The sequence below is a fragment of the Pavona decussata genome, unplaced genomic scaffold (genome assembly GCF_977016875.1).
Source record: "Pavona decussata unplaced genomic scaffold, jaPavDecu1.1 SCAFFOLD_53, whole genome shotgun sequence".
Classification (NCBI taxonomy): Eukaryota; Metazoa; Cnidaria; class Anthozoa; order Scleractinia; family Agariciidae; genus Pavona; species Pavona decussata.
The window spans coordinates 5,473,117-5,491,677 of record NW_028145475.1 but is presented as its reverse complement, the minus strand read 5'-3'; the positions used below and the strand labels follow the sequence as shown (position 1 = coordinate 5,491,677).

The window sequence follows — 18,561 nt, the reverse complement described above, 5'->3', positions numbered from 1 at the left end:
TGTATCTCACCATCCTTATTATGTTTTTGCCTATAAGAGGAAATTTAAAAGAAGTAAAATAAAAAGAGGTCTACGTTCGGTAAATGAAAACATCATCAGCGTAACCGAGATCTTGTGTCAGACGGAATTTCACAATTCTTTTATTTGCACGTGCTGTGGTAATTTTACTGCTAATCGAATTATGAGTTACGAAAGATACTAATAAAACCTCCAGCCACGCTCAGGGCTAGAAGGATTTTTTCTGTCTGCTATTCTCTATGGCTTCGCCATCGTGCAGTTTTTCCTCCCTACTGGAGGGCGCATTGAACAGCCTGCGGATTGAGCAGTAATTATCCAGGGCAGACAGAAGTGATTTCCCTGAAACAATGTGAAAGAGACGTTTCAAGACATTTGGAACAAAACAAGCTGAGTGGCGATAAAGCCCTTGACAGCGAATGCAAGTTGCTGTTAGCCCGAGCAGGTAACCGATGACTTTGTAGCCTATAACTGCCTACTTCTGGGAGTTCAGCTATGGGACCCTATTGAGGGCCATAGAGGACATATGATAGCGTAGTCACAAAGATCTCAAAAACCTTCTATTTCTGACGTTGCCGTGTTTTACGATTCTGTTCCTTAATTTAATTGCTTTGCTGGCTCGACTGGCCTCACAATGGGCGTAGAGTGGAAAAATAAGAACCCGGCTAGCACCTAGCGAGAATTTCTTTGGTCGCATGAAGCGCGAGATTGACGATGAAGAATTGACTGTGAGGGGTGCTTAGAGGTGGGAAAATATGATGGGGAAAGCCGCGCCATGTCTCAGGGGTGGACAATTCCCGCGCGACAAATTGCCATTAGGGTGGAAATACACTTGGTTTCTCACCATGCATGATAAATGCAACTTCGTTCTTTTTTTCTTCCTTTCACAGCAGAATACATCAGACAGACAAAACGCGCCTTACGAGATAGATTCGGGGAACACATTCGAGGGTAGGGGGGGATTCTCGGCTCGGGCTCGGGGGATGCTGAAGTCGAAGTAAATTGATTGGCACGTAAGAGCGAGAGCCGCGCACACGGTTGCATTTTCCTTCCAAAGTTTGCACTCTGCGCGTTGCTCTTGTACCCTACTCTGTGGGGTTGGTTGATGTAAACTACTATGCAGCAGAGTGAGGATGGATCAGAGGGAGAGAGGCCCGCATCGCAGTAGGAGAGATGGAATGGGTGTTATCGATTAGAGAAAAGAGCAGGGTTAAATTGAAGCTTCGCTGATAGGGCGGTACGATAATTTGTGTTGATGAATTTGATCATTCACATCTTTGTAACAATTTTACATAGGAAAACACTCTTTCACACTTCGACAGCAAATCGATGGCCGCGCCCCAAGTTCGTGTACTCATTGGAGTGGTTTTTTTTTTTGGCTACTGTTTATAATTCACAATTTTTTGATTGTTTTTTGGTATTTAGGCATTTTCACAGCAGATGAAACGCAGGCGTCGATGACAATATGCCCTCGCCATAGAGCTGAATATGGTATAAGCTGAAGATGTGCGAAAGTAAGATGCAGTGTTCCTGCCGAAACAGCTGTAAACAAAAAAACGTCAGCCAAAGGAGACCTAGGATTGGGAAGCAATGAAGCTGCTTTCCCGTTGAGATCTACAGGAAAGCGAGTTCAAGTTGGATCTCGTAAGTTCCGGGTATTCACGTTTGTATCTGCATTGATGTATCAAGGTTTCAAGTTGGTTGAACTCTCATTTTTCGTTTTTCTCTCGCGGGCTCATCTCCCCGCGGGAAGCGACTTTTACTTGATTACATTGTTATTTTGAGGGTTAAACTGTGCACGTCGATCACCTTTTCTCTAATCATTATCTATCACAAAAATAGATAGTGAGTAGAGTAGCCAATCAGATTGCAGCATTCGTGATAGAATACCAGTAGATTTATACTAATATCTGTTAGAAATATGAGAGACAGCTTGTAGTCTAAGTCCCTCGTGGCCGGTCCCAAAAAAGGAGGGAAAGGGGACATTTGCGCTGCTCGCGTGGACGTGCGTGAAGCGAGAATCTCCTTTCCCTTCCTTTTCAGAGCATGCATGATGGCCTAAGAATAAGCGTTTATAGAAGGACCTAATTAATTGGGCGGCGGGATTGAAGTTTGAGTGGGAAATTATTTTGGTTAATAGCGATATGCCGTATATGTAAGCAATACATAGACGACGCCATTGGCAGCCAAGAGCAGCAGTCGTTGATGTTCCAAATATACAAGTTGTCGAACCATGCAAGGAAACTGCTCCACAAGTAAGTAAAACTAATAGTCAAGAGGGATTATTTTTTATAAAGTTGCAGTAAAATGCTCGTAAAGAGATAAAGTTGCTACAGCTTAGTACCTTTCCACGCAGTTAAGTCTTGATGAAACAGTTGAATCTATATATTTTGGTTCAGATGTGACGACTCAATAGTTTTTTAACCCAGCCGACACTTCGTTGAAGACCTAGGCTGTTAAAGTTTATTAACATGACGTCACACCAAATTGACTTAAGACACGACAATGACGATAACGACGACGATGAATTGAATAAACAACGTTGGCCATGTTGAATTTGCCGTTTATTATTTCGAATATTAAATGGAGAACTTTATTATTTTATAGAGTGAAAAGCTGCCATCTCCTGAGGAAAGTGATAATGGTCACTCTTTGGATGACTTTTCGGAAACATTTGGCCAGGTTGTAATCTGTGAAGCCGATGAAACGTTCTTATCGCCAGACACTGCAAGCACTGCATCCACTAGCGATGAGTCTGCTCCTGTAACTGAACTTCGTGGGAAATTGAATGAGTTTTTGATTTCCCGTAAACTGGAACCACTTGGCAAACCATGGGTCAACTGGATCGAGGCATCTGAAAAAACTAGGTTACGCCAAACCAAGAAAGCCAGTGAAGTAGTATTAGCCGTGCTGAAGACTGTTCCCCTCGACAGTGCCGGAAGTTTGTGGCAACGCTTAGCGTCTTCTACCGCCATGAATAAAGCACTGGGCGTTGAGGAGCTCCCACATTCCGACCAAGTGTACTTAGAAGCGTCAGCGGAAGCCTACGACAACGCAGCCAGCTGGGACACAACCAGGCAAATTCTTTCTATTATGGCTGGTGTTGGAAGCTTCACTGACATATCTTGGTACATTCCGGGTTTGACGAGGTAACGCTTCACTATGGCCAACCTACATCAGCGGCAGTTTGGAAGGGCAGCCCAAGTACAAAAACAACCCATTATGCGAATTCGAGTGGAATTCGGCCAATTGGACCACTTTCTGGGCTTTATAACCAGTCCCCATCTAGTACAAGATCTACCATTCGGGCTGAAAAATCTGAAGCTATCGTCAGGTGATAAGATCGAGGTACCCAATGTGATACGCCTGATGATCCCCCAGAGAGTGGTTCAACAATACACCCAGTACTGTTTGGAGACGGGACAACGCCGGTTGCTACCACTCATCTGCCACTATTCTATCTTTCCCAGTGGTAGCAGCCACCACTGGAGTCCACATCCAGCGTATTGACTTCTCTGACCCACAAGGGGGAAAAGGTGCTGCTGACAGGTTGGCGGCAACCTGTAAAGCCCACGTCCGGAACCACATTAACGAGGAAAATGATGTGACGACAGCGCACGAGCTGGAAGGTGCTCTGCTCTCGCATGGAGGAATAGATGGGGTGCAGGTAGTTTCCATGGACACCATTCGGAAGGTACCTGTAGTGGATAATAGCCGAAAGATACCAGCCATCAGCAAGCTAAACAACTTCGTATTTGGCGCTGACAGGACCAGCACCACAGCCTGGCGTGCGTACGGCATTGGGAGTGGTAAAGAGATCACATTGGAGACCTCTTTACCCGGTAAATACGTGCAACTGGTTCATGCAGTTTGTCTTTAGATGTCTTTCATGATCGTCTGGGAACCTTCAGTGGAAAAGTAGAGTAAAGCTGCATTGCACAACAGACTTCTACCAATTCATTCCTTTTATTCATAGTATCAAGTTACCTTATTACATGCAGTGAAGTTGATGGGGATAGGAAACCCTGTTGATTGAGGGGAAGGAGTATACTCTCTTAGGCGCGAGGAAATTGGATGCTTCTGTAGAGGGGCGTGCAAGCCCAAACTGTGTCTTTTTTCCTTTTTCTCTTTCCACAACATTGTCGACTGGTGCGCCCGCATATCTATAGTAAAGCCAAATGAGGCCTAGATATTATGACTCCAAACCTAGCGACACAGAAGCATGTGAAAACCATGTCCAATGGTGCTCTTAGTTTAATCTTCATTGCTCCCATTTCAGATCTAGAACCTAGCTACAGCTGGCTTACGTCAACGATCTCACCAGGTGGCTTTAAATCCGTGGGTACAAAGCGCGCAGAGAAGAAAAAGAAGGCGGAGGTGTTACCGGAAAACGTCCAAGGAACCACTAAAGAGGCAACATCCGTTTTCTCTTGCCCTCAAGATGGGTGTGTGAAGGTCTTTCAAAGACTATCTTCCCTAGAGAAACACCTGTCTTTAGAAAAAATGCACGCAATCTTTAGAGAAGAGGTCTTTGTTAGACCTTGCTAAATTAGGCTACAAGGCCCAATTAGAAGAGGGTGCAAGGCACATCACCATCACTGCTCCAGTTACAGAGGGGGCTTTAGACGACGTGTATATCAAAGAAGGATGGGCTCTATAATGCGCCAAAAAGCCCTATCGATTTAATAACACTCAGAAAGCCTACCTTGATCCCAAGTAAAAAATTGGACGGGGATGTTGTTTCCGTGAAATGAGGCGTGCACTAGGAACCGACGGTGTGTCTGTTCAAAGTATCTGAGTTCCTGACACCGCAGCAGATTACATCATACTTCTCCCGCCTAGCTGCGAAGGGGAGCCAGCAAATTCCTGACGACGCTAACATACAGGCCTGTCAAGAGGAAGAGAACTTTGCATGGGCAAGAGAAGTAGTCACCTCCATCACCCTACAGCACCCCATCACGTACGATCAGTACGATATTTGTGCAATGAAGGATGGATCGCTGGAGAGATTGAAGCTTGCAATGCTGCAAAACATCTGTAAGGAACTGAGATTGGAGGTGCCTCAGAAACCCATTCGTCGCAAGGCATTGTACCTTGAACTTCTTCACAAGGGCGTGGCCAGTTGCAGTTGCGAAACCACTCCGTAACTACACTATCAAGAAACATGTGAACTTTAATTTAGTATTGTTACTTATTTCTTTCAAGCATGGGAAAAAAATAGTTGCTTTGATATGTTCACCCGAGGGGGAAAGAGTAAACGTTTTGGAAAAACATATTTTGCGGGGGTGGGGGGGGGGGACTTTTTGGCACAAACAATGTAAAATTGCATTGGTTACAATTGTGCGGCATCAGGTTCTTGTACAAATATCGTGGAAAACGTGCCAAATGGGATTCCCGAGATTCCCAATTAAAAAGCAATTAAAAAATCGATTCCAAATTTGCATACAATTTTAGCTGCTTATATGCCAGGACAGTTTATTTTACTGACACCAGAAATCTTTATTTCCAAAGCTGTAACTTTCCAGGATTAAAGGTCAATGACTAAGCTTTCCTTTCATGTAGATTTGATGATCAAACGACATATACCAGAAACTATTTATTGCAGCCAAAGTTGGCCTTCAATTTATCGCGCAATGGGAGTCACAAATAGTGACCGTATAAATATGCCGATTGTAACGGCGACAGACAAAAACTTGAGAAAACTATTACATGGTTTTAACGAGCAAACATAAATTAATATTTGTGCCATGTTTCGTTTTTATAGGACCTTCTTTACGCGCTCGCTGTCTCCCTGAAGTTCGGCGACAATAGCCCAATGTTGCCATTTTACCCAATTTTCAAACTTTTTAAAATTTCTCCCGTGAGATAAAGTGTTGGAATTTTTCGATATTTTTTCTCAAGTTGGTTGACCCTAAGGGATGTTTTGGCCAATAAAAAAAAAAAATCCAATTTTTCCTGAGTGTCTTTCGATTTTCTCGGAATTTGGCTCTTAACTATGTTCAGTCTAAATGATAACCTGTGCAAAAGAAAGAGATTCTATAAAGGACAAAGTAAAGGTTAAGTGTCATCCACTAATATACTACTGTAAAAGGTAAGCTTACCGAAACAGTGAATCCCAACTTTCTTGTGAGATAAATTTGCATGGCGGAAGCTGTCTCTTTATTGATGTTTTCCTCGCAACCATCTGTAAACTCCAATAGCACTCTTCGCAGCGTTACCACTGCCACGCCGAAAGAGGGTGGAAATCGGCAATGCCAAAATTCTTTCTCTTCCTTTTCGAGCTTCTTGAGCACCATTTGCCGCCCCGATAATTCTCCCGCTCTTCGTCCTTTTTGACGACCACTTCCACTATCCACTACAAGGTCTTCTTCATTGTTGTTCACGATTCCATCGTCGAAATCTGTTGCGAACTCCATTTTTTTGTCATTGACAGACTCCCCGAAACCCTGAAGGAGTGGTAGAAGTGGCCAATCAGGTTTCCTGAGCCAGATTGAAACTAGGTCATAGTACTGCGCACACTCAACAAACGCTAAAAGTAGAAGTAGCCAATCAGATTTCGATTCACTGGATTTTGACATTGATTAGCCCAGCCCAGAGGTCTTGCTGCATTGGTGCTGGTTTTCACTTTTTCCCGCATTTCAGTGCTTTGAAGGTCTGATTTTCTGATCTAAAGAACTGTGTGTAAAATTTTGAAGTATGAACACTGAATTCAAACTTTGCGAAGATGGCAATGTACAAGAGGTGTCTAAAATTCGTATTATTTCCCCCACATTACAAAAAAAAACGAGCGAAACATTGAAAGCAAAATTCCATTGATAGGCAGAGGAGTATGAATGGGTAGCAAACCCACACACCAGCAAACTTGATAACGCCACAAGAAAGCTGGTAGAACTGGAGGAAAAGGAAAACAAGGTGAGAAAACAAATTTTTCTGTCATTCAACTATCAAACCCTAAGGCAGAAGTAATGTTTTCCTTAATCAAAATCCGCTTTCTTTTAGAACAACCATGAAGATTCAACAAACTCTTTCGAAATGGAAGAGACAACTGCGCACGCAGATTTCTGTAAAGAAAGAATGTCAAAAGAAGTTAAGGTAATCTGTAATAGTTTGTTTGTTAGATAAGTTTCTACGCAAGTCATCTTTCACTGCCTTTTTTATTTGTGAAGCGAAAGTACGTGATACTCTATACGCAAGTCATCTTTTGCTGCAATGTTCGTTTATTAAGCGAAAGTGCACCACAGTTTATACGTAGGCTATCTTTCACTGCCTTTTTTATTTGTGAAGCGAAAGTACGTGATACTTTATACGCAAGTCATCTTTTCCTGTAATGTCCGTTTATTAAGCGAAAGTGCACCATAGTTTATATGTAGGCCATCTTTTGCTGTCATTTTTGTTTATTAAGCGAAAGTGCGTGACAGTTCATACGCAAGTCATCTTTCACTGTCAGTTTTTGTTTATTAAGTGAAGGTGCGTCATAGTTTATACGCAGGCCATCTTTCGCTGTCATTTTTGTTTATTTAGCGAAAGTGCGCGACAGTTTATACGCAAGTCATCTTTCACTGTCAGTTTTTGTTTATTAAGCGAAGGTGCATCATAGTTTATACGCAAGTCATCTTTCACTGTCAGTTTTTGTTTTATTATTAATATTTATTTATTCACTGCAATGTTTGTTGATTAAGCGAAAGTGTGCAATAGTTTATATGCAAGTCACCTTTCGCTGTTATTTTTTGTTTAGGAAGTGAAAGTGCGCGACAGTTTATAAGCAAGTCATCTTTTGCTGCAATGTTCCTTTATTAAGCGAAAGTGCGCGATAGTTTATAAGCAAGTCATATTTTGCTATCATTTTTTGTCTATTAAGCGAAAGTGCGCCACAATTTATACGCAAGTCATCTTTCGCTGCAGTGTTCATTTATTAAGCGAAAGTGAGCCATAGTTTAAACGCAAGTCATCTTTTGTTGTCATTTTTGTTTATTATTAAGAGAAAGTGTGCAACAGTTTATACGCAAGTCATCTTCCGCTGCAATGTTTGTGTATTAAGCGAAAGTGCGCAATAGTTTATAAGCAAGTCATCTTTTGCTGTCATTTTTGTTTATTAAGCGTTTATTAGTGGAGTGATTTGTTTTATAAGCGAAGATTATACCCCCCCCCCCCCCAAAAAAAAAAAAAAGACTAATTGAACAGTAATCTAGTGGTCAATTGGCATGGTTAAGATTGAATTGATAATTTAGCTCAGTTGTTCTCTGGTTTTCTTCAGGATGGGAAAAAGACAATGCAAACGAGGAGCAGTGAGTATTATGGCTCTATACATTCCCCTGCAGCCACCCTTTATCTTAAATTACTGGTTTTTTAAATTACTGGAATATGCTCAATGGAAGAAATGTGATGGAATATTTTTTGGACATTCTAACCCTATAAGTGCGCAACTGTTGATTTTACTGAAAAGGTTTGAATGGGCAAAACGTTTGCAAGCATCAAAAAGAATTTCGCTGTTAATTCCCGCTCATACCTTTTTTTTGAGTGTACACAAGTAGTACCTGAATCATCAGCTATATAGTATCTTGTTGAACGCAAACCTGTATACTTGTTACATGAAAACTATCCAAGAAAACTGACGCTATGGACATAGTACGTGATTGGGAGGATTCCTGCTGCAAGTATAACTGCATTCGCCAGCTGCCTATAAACTTCATTGTGAAGCAAAGGGAGTATTACTGGGGAAAAGACCCAAGTGCCAGAAAGAATTTTTTAAAGAACAGCATTTCTGCAAGCAAGGTACCGATAAATCAGTCCAATTGAATTCAAACTTTATGCAAGAGCGCGCTTTGTGAGGTAACACGGAACACAAATAAACCAAGTAGTTTTCCGTTTTCTTAACAACCATCAATTTTTACAATGTATAAGTTTCTTCATGCGTTTTGCGGAAAAAAGGGAAATAACACAAACTGAAATTAAAAATGGTTTACAGTGGTGCGAGAAAAAAAGGGTACAAGGGCTTACAGGTTCTTAAAAAAATAGGTTCTATTTCGCGGGGTTTTGCCGTTGTTATTAATTTGTGGTTTAATTATTTATTTAAAGGTCTTGGTTACCGGTATTCGCATTAGTGGATGTGGACCCTGCGAAAAACGCCACAGTATAGAAGGCGTAAACTTATGCGTCAATGGATGGTGCAAAGTGTATGGTGTTTCAAGAACTTGGTACGTTCTTTGTTGATGATTGATTTCCTATTGGGCTTACATCTTCGAGTGAGATTATAATCATGAAAGATTTATAATCGACATTAACCATTTCTTTAATTAAACATTAATATTAGATATTCCTTTGTTGAATTGGATTTTTCTTTAAACAAACAGCCATTACGAGGTAGCCAAAGATATCCCAGAGGAGTTGGAAAAAAGTGGAAGATCGAGAAGTGCTGCCTTTGACTTTGCCATTGGTTGGATGAACAAGTTCGTTATGAACACGGTCAGCATGCCAACCAACGGCATGCGTCACCTGCTAGCTTGCCTTACCAAGACTGCAGTGTATGAATTATACAAGGAGGAGATGGACAACAACAACAAGCGCTTTCTCGCAAAGTCGACGTTCCTTTACAGTATGTGGAAGGAAGAGTTTCCGGACGTCATAATTCCAAAGGTTGGAACAGTTGCTTAGTCTAGTCAGCTTTTAACAGCATTAATGGCTATTTTATATGACTAGAAATATTACTTCGTCCGTATTTTTTAGACACCTCGAAACTATTAAAAACAATAAATGAGTTTCTGTTATTTAAAATTTTACACTGCATAAGAAAATCCTTATTAATGGTCCATGTAACACGTACTACAGCATTTTTATGTTTGGTAAGCCAATACAGAGAAAAATCAGGTGATAAATATCCCTTGCTGAACAAAACAGCAGATCATTCCCGTTGTTGGTTCAAAGGCAATGGCGACCTTCCTAACAGATAAACGCAGAAAACAACTGTTGGCTGCCTCGGACGGTCTATGTACACCTTCCCATTGATATTTTCCGTTATTAACTATTTTCCACTGCTACTATTAGTGGTGTGCACTTAGTTCACTGAGTTTAGCAAGTGTATGCATGAGGACCATTTAGTTGACATTTTGCTATGTTTAATGCATTAACAGCAAAGCCGGTTTACAAAATTTGCCATTTGTGTGCACGTAAAAGAAGAATTGACAAAGGAAAATATGCGAGGGGAAGCCAGAAGAGAGTTAGCTTTAATAAGGAAAATTCATCTTACCCAACAACTGTAAGTGATGGAAGAGGAGAAAAATATGTTTCATACTTTCGCATTCGTTTAACTGTAAGTGACTTTGTGGTCGTTTATATTTATTTAACTGGTGGGTTAGCTTTTGAGGCGTACTAACGCTTAATCCAATTGTGTGGAGTGCTCAGGGCTTTTAGTTTTTGGAACCAGCTTTTACCATTTTCTGCGAATTTTGATATCTTCAAAAACATTAAGTAAAATGGCGGGTGTGAAGAATCCGAATAAATTGGTTGTAGTACGCGATCCATTTCCTTTCCAAGGTCGCTTAGTTGTCTGCCCACGGAGTTGGCGGATTTATGATCTTTGAATCATAGCAAGATGATTCGAACAGGGCTGTCGACTGGCTCAATTCGGTTTTGGTTCTAGCCTTGGGAAGCCTGAAATCACTTGAAAATAGAATCAATAAGGTTCTCAAGTGATATCAGTTTTAGAAACATCGTTTTCATATCCTGGCATTCTTTTGAGAAAAGGTCCAATGAGGATGACAAGCATAGTTGGCAGCGATCGTTTATATCTGTTCTCAACATGGCTCTGATAATTGAGTTGACAGCCGAAAGACATGTCCCAAAAAAACGTCCCCGAAGTTTCAATGCGGTAGTATCAGTCTCATTAGGGTCAAACTAATTTAGGCAAAGGGAAACAAACTTAATGATAGATACATAAACATCACTCTAATGCGCTGACATATCGTAATTAGCATCTTATACTGCTAAAAAATCGGTAACTGACACATAACATTTATAAAGTAAAATATGTTTTTCAATTCTTAAACAAATAGGGCTGAAAGAAAGAAATATTATAAGCACAGGCTCAAAGCAAAAAGTCAACCTGATGAGTATCTCTCGATAACATTGGATGGAATGGACCAAGGAAAGCCTAATCTGCCACATTTCACCACAACGACCAAGGTAAATGAAATCTGAATACACATCCTCCACTAACTGGAGAAACTGAAAACAATGGGAAAAGTTGGGGAAACATTGCAAAGAACAGGCAAGGATTGTTTTGTTTGTCTCATTTATGTCCAAATGTTTTATTTTTAAGGTTGACGATCATGCATGGAAACTTAAGACACACGTTACTGGCACTTTGGCAAACTACCACACTAAGGCAGCAGCCTTTATAGACTGCTGCCAGTGGCCTCATGACGGTAATTTGACTATTAACATCCTACTACACATTTTATTGTGGATGCAGACGACGGTAAGATAGCAATTTTAATATAACTTATTATGTTAAACTTATAAGGTGCTGAATTCCAATGCAACATTCAAAAGCAGGTAAAAAAGAAAACATAATTTATTTTTCATTGCAACCTTACTTTTTGCAAGACGTCGGATACAAAGTGGCAACAAAGGAAGCAAGAAGTAACAAAGTCATCAGCCTGATATACCCGGTTATTTGCAACAAATAACTATTCCTTGTTTGTCAGCAATAGCGACCAAGTGCATCATTCACAAATTGTGAGTTTCAGTAGTAATCATGGATGTTGATACTATTTTGAACGAATTTGAAAATTGTATCTGGCACAACGAGATACCAAGTGATCAACTTTGTCTCGCAGTGGATCAAATGATGGCGTTGATATTTCCCATGGTATGTAGTACTAATTTTGAAATCTAGTGTATTTGTCTTCAAGACTAAACTCATAGATAGTCTTATTCATTACAACAAGGTCGATTTCTTTGTCTTGTATTGTTCAATACCTCTACTCGATAACTTTACAAAACTCACAGATTTTTTTCCTATTTTCAGGATATTAAACAGCTTCTTGGAAGCGATTTACAAAATGGAGCCGGCAGAAAACGACCAGCTGAGGTACCATCGATTGATTTTTCTCTATTGTTGAGTTTATCGAGATACTAATATGCATGTTTATTGTTTTGTAGGATAAAGCAGACCTATCGGCTGTCAAAAAGTCTAGAAATGAATGTGGGACTTGTGGAAAAGTTTTCACACGATCAGACGCTTTAAAACGTCACGAAGAGACTCATTTAAAGATGAAAAAACATCAATGTTCCAAATGCGACAAGACGTTTCAGCGCAAATCTGATCTACAACGTCACAAAGAACAAGTTCACAAAAAGCGAGCAGCCCAGCGTGAATACAAGTGCCTTACCTGTGGAGAGATCTTTCAGAACATGGCCCCATTTCAAGCTCACCAGAAAACTGCTTACAGCAACCCTTCTGCAGCCACAAAACGTTCACGCTATGATGGCTCAGGTAAGAACTCAGTAAGATAAACTTTGCCATCGTATCTCTGCGATACAAAGCACTTGTTTGCTACAATGTGTTAATGCTTGTATGGTATCGTATGCAAATTAAATTTCCGACGAAAAAGAAGTGGAGTGGAAATATTTCTTTGTGTCAAGGATTAACTTTGCTAATTAACTGAAATTAAATTTGAACTATGGTGAAACAATGGAGTTTAAAATCGTTTTATTATGCAAGGGATTAAGATCGAACATTTTGTGTATGATAACTTTATTCAGGACCTAGCGCCAAGAAAATAAAGCAGAATCTTATCGACAAAAAAGCAGTTTCTAGTACAAAATGGCAAGAAGACCCCAGGACCTTGGCTGACCTTCCAAAGGACGAGCAAAGCGCTTTCCCTGAGTACCGTCGCCCTTGGTATCAAATAAGGACTCGCTTTAACAGACAAAACTGTCTTTTGGACTGGTACAATTATCGCCTGACCTCCCTTCAACCTCAAGGGATTATACAACATCTTGACGAGATATTTACTGAGCAGTCCACGGTGTTTAAGCTGAATGTGTCTTTCGGATTTATACTGCGTAACAACGAAACTGGCCAACTGCAATATTATTACGCGTCCCAAAACAACGACCAAGTTTTCGAAGAACCCTTCCAGATTTCAACTGTGGCTGATTTACAAAGCGTTCATCAAGCACTGCAAAATCTTGATGTACTAGAATGGGTCCGTCAGCGACGCCCCAACTCTAAATGGGTCGTAGAGCAGGTGACTAATGTCACATTTTTCATAACGAAACTTTGAGGCCACCCAATAGGACGACGCACAGATCTACCTGCTTACCTGGCTGAAAACCATGGTTTGGTTGCCTTGGATCGCGATCACAACGATGGAAAAGTCTACACCGACAACCTCTGTTTCTTCCGAGCCCTGGCTGTTCATAACGGTTGTCACCTGAAAAACCTAGAGCGAGATGCTGAACATTACTACGAGAGATATCGCGAAACGTTTCCCGAGAAAAGGAAATTTTGTGGTGTGAAGCTTACAGAACTGTCCAACCTAGAACATCTATTTGAAGTGAACCTTTCCGTCTATTCCCTGGAACCTACCAAACCTGATGGAGAAGAGGGAGAAGAAGACATAATAAAAGAAGACAAGGGTTCTACACCGGAGATTGCAGCGCAATTGACACATCGCTCCCTTTGCCACTAACCGAGTACTCTATACCTCAACCTGTACCAGAATCACTTTTCATACATCAAAGATATGAAGAAATACGCCAAATCGTACTGCTGCTCTCGATGCGGAACCTATTGGAGACATGTAGGAAAACTACATTGTCACGAGCGAACCTGTGAGGCTAAAGTGTGTTATCAGTTTCCTGGGGGTGCATTCAAGACTTCACCTACGATCTTTCAGCTCTTAGAGGACGAAGGCCTTACCGTTCCTCAACATCTCAATACTTTCCTTACAGAGCCACTTTCGATTTTGAGTGTATGTTCAGCCCTAACACTGGTCTCAATAACACAGAAAAATTAACCTGGGAAACCAAGCACATCCCTTTGAGTCTCAGCGTCTGTTCAAACTTACCAGGCTACGATCAACCCAAATGTTTCGTCTCAGAAGGGGATTCCAAACAACTTGTCAAACAGATGGTCGACTATCTAGTAGAAATAAGTCAAGAAAGTTATCGCCGGATGAAAATAGAGTTTTCCTTTCTTTTTGACGCAATAAATGAGAAGTTAGAAAAGAACGCAAGGAACAGACAAAAAGGAATGATTGCTCTGAAGAAGAAGATAGTGATGACGAGGGAGAAGATCTCATGGAAACGGTAATGAAGAAGAAGACATTAAGTCTGAAACGGAGGAAGATCATGTTTTCCTAGACGATGAGGTGGAAGAGCAAGGGCCATCATTTTACCGTGCGCTGGATAATAGGCGCGAGAAACAACACAAAGAATTTCCAGAGTATACAAACGAAAAAACAGAGGTAAATAGACCTGGACCTACGCGGAAAAGAGAACACCCTTTGAAAAAATTGAGAAACAGACTAGAAGAATACCTGAAAGAGCTTCCTGTACTTGGCTTCAACTCAGGAAAATATGACTTAAATGCCGTAAAAGAATTTCTCTTCCTAGTCCTGGTCAAAAACGAGGAAGTTTTGTTTACTATTAAGTGCAATAATAATATTATGTGCTTAAAGTCGGCACACCTCTGCTTCTTAGATGTTACCAACTTCCTGGCGCCTGGATTTAGTTACGACAAGTTTCTTAAAGCTTACGAGTGTCCACAAACTAAAGGCTTCTTCCCCTATTCATTGGCCAAAACCTAATCAATCAAATGTAGATAACAGATAAGATGAATGAAAAAACCTCTGAAGTTGATATTCTCTATCTAAACCCTGTTTGAACCAAATACTGGAGACCTCAACATTTCCAATTTTGCAATTTTTTGCAACTTGCCTCGGATGTCTTCAACACCCATGGCCAGAATATAATTTTCCCCAAATAGATTTTATAATATTTATAAACTTCAATATCTATGTAAGCCCTGCTGCTAATTTGGTTTATGTGGAAAGAGTACTTTCGGAGAAATAACGAATATGGTTGTGCTTGTTTTTCCTTCTGGTCAAAATGGCTGACAGGCAACATAGTAATACGACCAAGATCTTCTTGATTATAGAACCCCAAATACTCTAACAGCAAATTTTATAAACTGGGAGAGTGGTTCTACCATCTGCATGAATTTCATTTGAATTGGTTCACATGTACTCGAGAACCAGACTCGTTTATTTTTACTATTTGAGAGTGAATTTTTCGGTAAAAACATAGACCTCAGGCCGACGTGATCAAGTGTGGTTTCCATGGCAACAACGCACCTGCCGATCCAAATATGGCTGTTTTTGTTCATCCGTCCAGGTAACCTACCTCCACACAAAAAATGAAGGGGGGTTAAAAATTTTCATTTCCAACTTTGCTTCACTTTCCTGGAGAATTGCTCTTAAAAACTAAGGTTTTTATGCTTTTCCCCACCGTAGAAAGTACATTTTCAAACGATGTTGTAAAAACAGCATGAACATTTTGAAGACGCGAATTGTTGTATGTACAGTGGGGCTAGCGGCGCTGCCGCTCTAGCTGTGGATATAAAAAAGGATAAGAGTTGCCCTTCTTTCCGTAATGTGTCTACTTCTTACTTTTGGTACGTTTTGTTTAATAAGCAAAAAGCACGCGCAGTTTTGTTTAGTAATCAAAACTACATCGTTTAATAAACGAAAAGGGTCGTCGTTCTTGCCTAATAAACAAAAAAGAATAACCTGAATCAGACCGTGGATTATATTCTACATTCTGGTAATTCCTTCATTCTGTCATGTCGATATTGGCACGTCTTCGCACTTAATAGTTTTTTCTTTACAGTTGAAATCAATTCGATAATGAAAATACAGGTTTTAATCAAAGTAACGGCGCAATTGATCTCAGTTCGACGGTCAATTCAGTTGATGAAAATTTGATCTGGGACCAAGTTTGCATTCAGTACATGTAGAGGATCACATTAAATTTCATCTGAGATGTTTATTCGACGTTTACTGGTAATGTGGGTGGAAATATCTTTGCAGAATCTACTCCATTTTTTCTTGAAGATCTCTTTCAAGATTATATTTTTTTGGCCACTGGAAATTGTCCGTGCAAAATAAATCCATTGAATGCAAAGCACCGTAATTGTTGTTCGTCGTGACTGAAATGACGAAACGAACAATATAGAGCTGCTAGTTGTTCGGAACAACGAACAGCTCTAAGGCCATGCTCAACAAAAACCTTAAATCGCCTTGTTGTTGCTGTATTCACAAATATTTCAACTTCCCCATTTGATGGAGCAATAAGAGTAAAGAGGAATTTTTATTTGTTTTCAAATGTGAACTCCCATCGATCGTCAAGTTACGGCCGCCGACTGATCGTGCGGAGAAGTCAAACTTCTAAGAAAAGTAGCTGTCAGAAAAGGAAAATAACGCCTTAATTTCGCTTAAAAGACGGATTAAGCAGATGGCACTCCTACCAAAATAACTTTGTGCAGAATGATTCATTGGTTGGGCTGGTTTTGTTCTGGATATTTTGTTCCGTAATGGTGACTGATAATTATATTCGAGTATGCCAAATCGTGTTACTTTTTGTTTAATAAGCAAAAATAGTGTCTTTCTTGTTTAATAAGCAAACTTGCTGTGTCAAACTTGCTTATTAAGTAGAACAGACGGCATATTTGTCTAGTAAACAAGCAAAATTGAGTCCGGACACATTCTGACTGTCGGAAAACAATCTGACTCTTGTTTACAGTAATTTGTTCTTATTATTATAATTTATTTCTTGTGGCAATTTCAGTTGATTCTCTGTATTTATTCTCTATCTATTATTTCGCCAGGGAAGATGTATATTCCACGTATTCGCCATTTGGCTACGCGCTACAACACCCATTACAACACCAGTACAGTCAACAATTCCTGCAACAGACGCCTCATCAGTACTTCATGTATGGCCCATCTATGAGGTCTTCATTGAAGTTGATGGCACCGCTGTTTAATCATTCCCCTGTGCGTGCGGCTCAGGCTTCCCAGTTTTCGGATCCGCCAGCGACAAAAAATTAAGATAGTGGAGCGCAAAGGAGAAAAAATCGGTGGAGTGACACAGAAGAAAGGATTCTAATCGAATTGTTCAGTGAAAACGAGGATAAGCTACGATACAAGGCGTTCAATTGCCCGGAATGGCAGTCTATCACTAGGTAACCGCACGAGAGGTGCACACGAGAGAAGGTGGAAAGTAACAAATCCGCACAGTAGTGCAAAAATAAAATGGCCAACCTGGCAAAACAAATACAAGGGCGTAAAAGATAAACTCAGGACAACAGGCTATGGAAAAGGGGGAGACCACGAAGTAGACAAGGAAACTGAGAGTGAAAGTGACCTTATACCAAGGCATTTTAACGATGTGGATGACATTCTCGGCAATCGAGAAGCAGTAAATCCCAAGCACGTACTGGAAAGCAGCTCATACGTGGACAGTTCCCCGGAGAATGATTGCAATTTGCTGGACAAAGAGGCCTTGGATGCGGAGATTTTGTCAGCTGCACACGCCCATAAGGAGAGGGATGCACCGGGCCCATCTGGCGAAAGCACATATTGTGCTGATGGCTCAGATGATGAGGACGACGCATTAGCTTCCTCGAGATCACTCTTTTTCAAGAACAAAAGGGAAAAAGAAAGCTGCACACAGGTACACCAAATGCAAAGAGTTGCATGGGAGAAAAACAAGCTAAGAAGAATGTCGGTAAGAAGGCCAAATGTGAAAGTGGTGCAGAGGAACAAAGCACAGTGCTTTCGTTTCTTGAAAGGGCACAGGAGAGGGATGAGGCATTTTTGCAGCGGATGGCCGAAGCAGAGAAAAAAAGCCGACGAGAGCAGCAAAAATTCTCCACGGACGCTTTGGCAATGCTGGGAAATATCCTTAGGGATGTTGCCAAAGGGAAAGAATAACTGATTACTAGAGACATTTGTACACTCTTCCTTTGTTTGTTTCCGTTCGAAAACTGTGATTATTATTATCATCAATATTATTACAAGAAAACGGACATTATATATAAGAAAAAATTAGTTATAAAAGGAATTTTAGTTAAAGAATAAATCAAAATATTTTGTCTGCCAGCAGAGTCTCCTTCAATCTTCCTAGAAAAATCGGGAAGATCGAAGGGTACCCTGTATTTCAAAGTGTTGTTGAAAAATAGCAAAACAAATTGATTATAATATTTGTCAATTAATTTAAGGTTTCAAATGATTTCTTTTGCATATACAAGAAATACTAACGAAGAAAAATATTAAAACCAAAAGTGACCATCAATTCATTAGTTTTAATTATAGATTTAAATGATGCTTATGTGCTTCAGCAAAAAAAAATTATATGATTTTACATTGAATGGGTTAAATCAAATTAACAAAAACATATTTACAAAGAGGTGGATATTAAAAAACGCAACAAAGTTTTAGCCTCTATGCAAAGATTCCTAGCCAGCTGCTGGGTTTTTTG

The 18,561-nt window shown here is 40.3% G+C and overlaps 1 protein-coding gene and 1 pseudogene across 1 annotated transcript; both read left to right on the top strand.

Annotated features, from left to right (window-relative positions):
• Positions 1-710: 710 nt before the first annotated feature.
• LOC146480711 (uncharacterized) lies at positions 711-5,162 on the top strand (annotated as a pseudogene).
• A 6,574-nt stretch (positions 5,163-11,736) lies between these two features.
• On the top strand, positions 11,737-12,641 carry LOC146480710 (uncharacterized). Its single transcript, XM_085109353.1, has 3 exons — positions 11,737-11,881; positions 12,041-12,103; positions 12,175-12,641. Exons 1-3 carry the CDS (start codon positions 11,768-11,770, stop codon positions 12,526-12,528), a joined length of 531 nt encoding a protein of 176 aa, XP_084965479.1. The 5' UTR covers positions 11,737-11,767; the 3' UTR covers positions 12,529-12,641.
• The last annotated feature ends 5,920 nt before the right edge of the window (positions 12,642-18,561 follow it).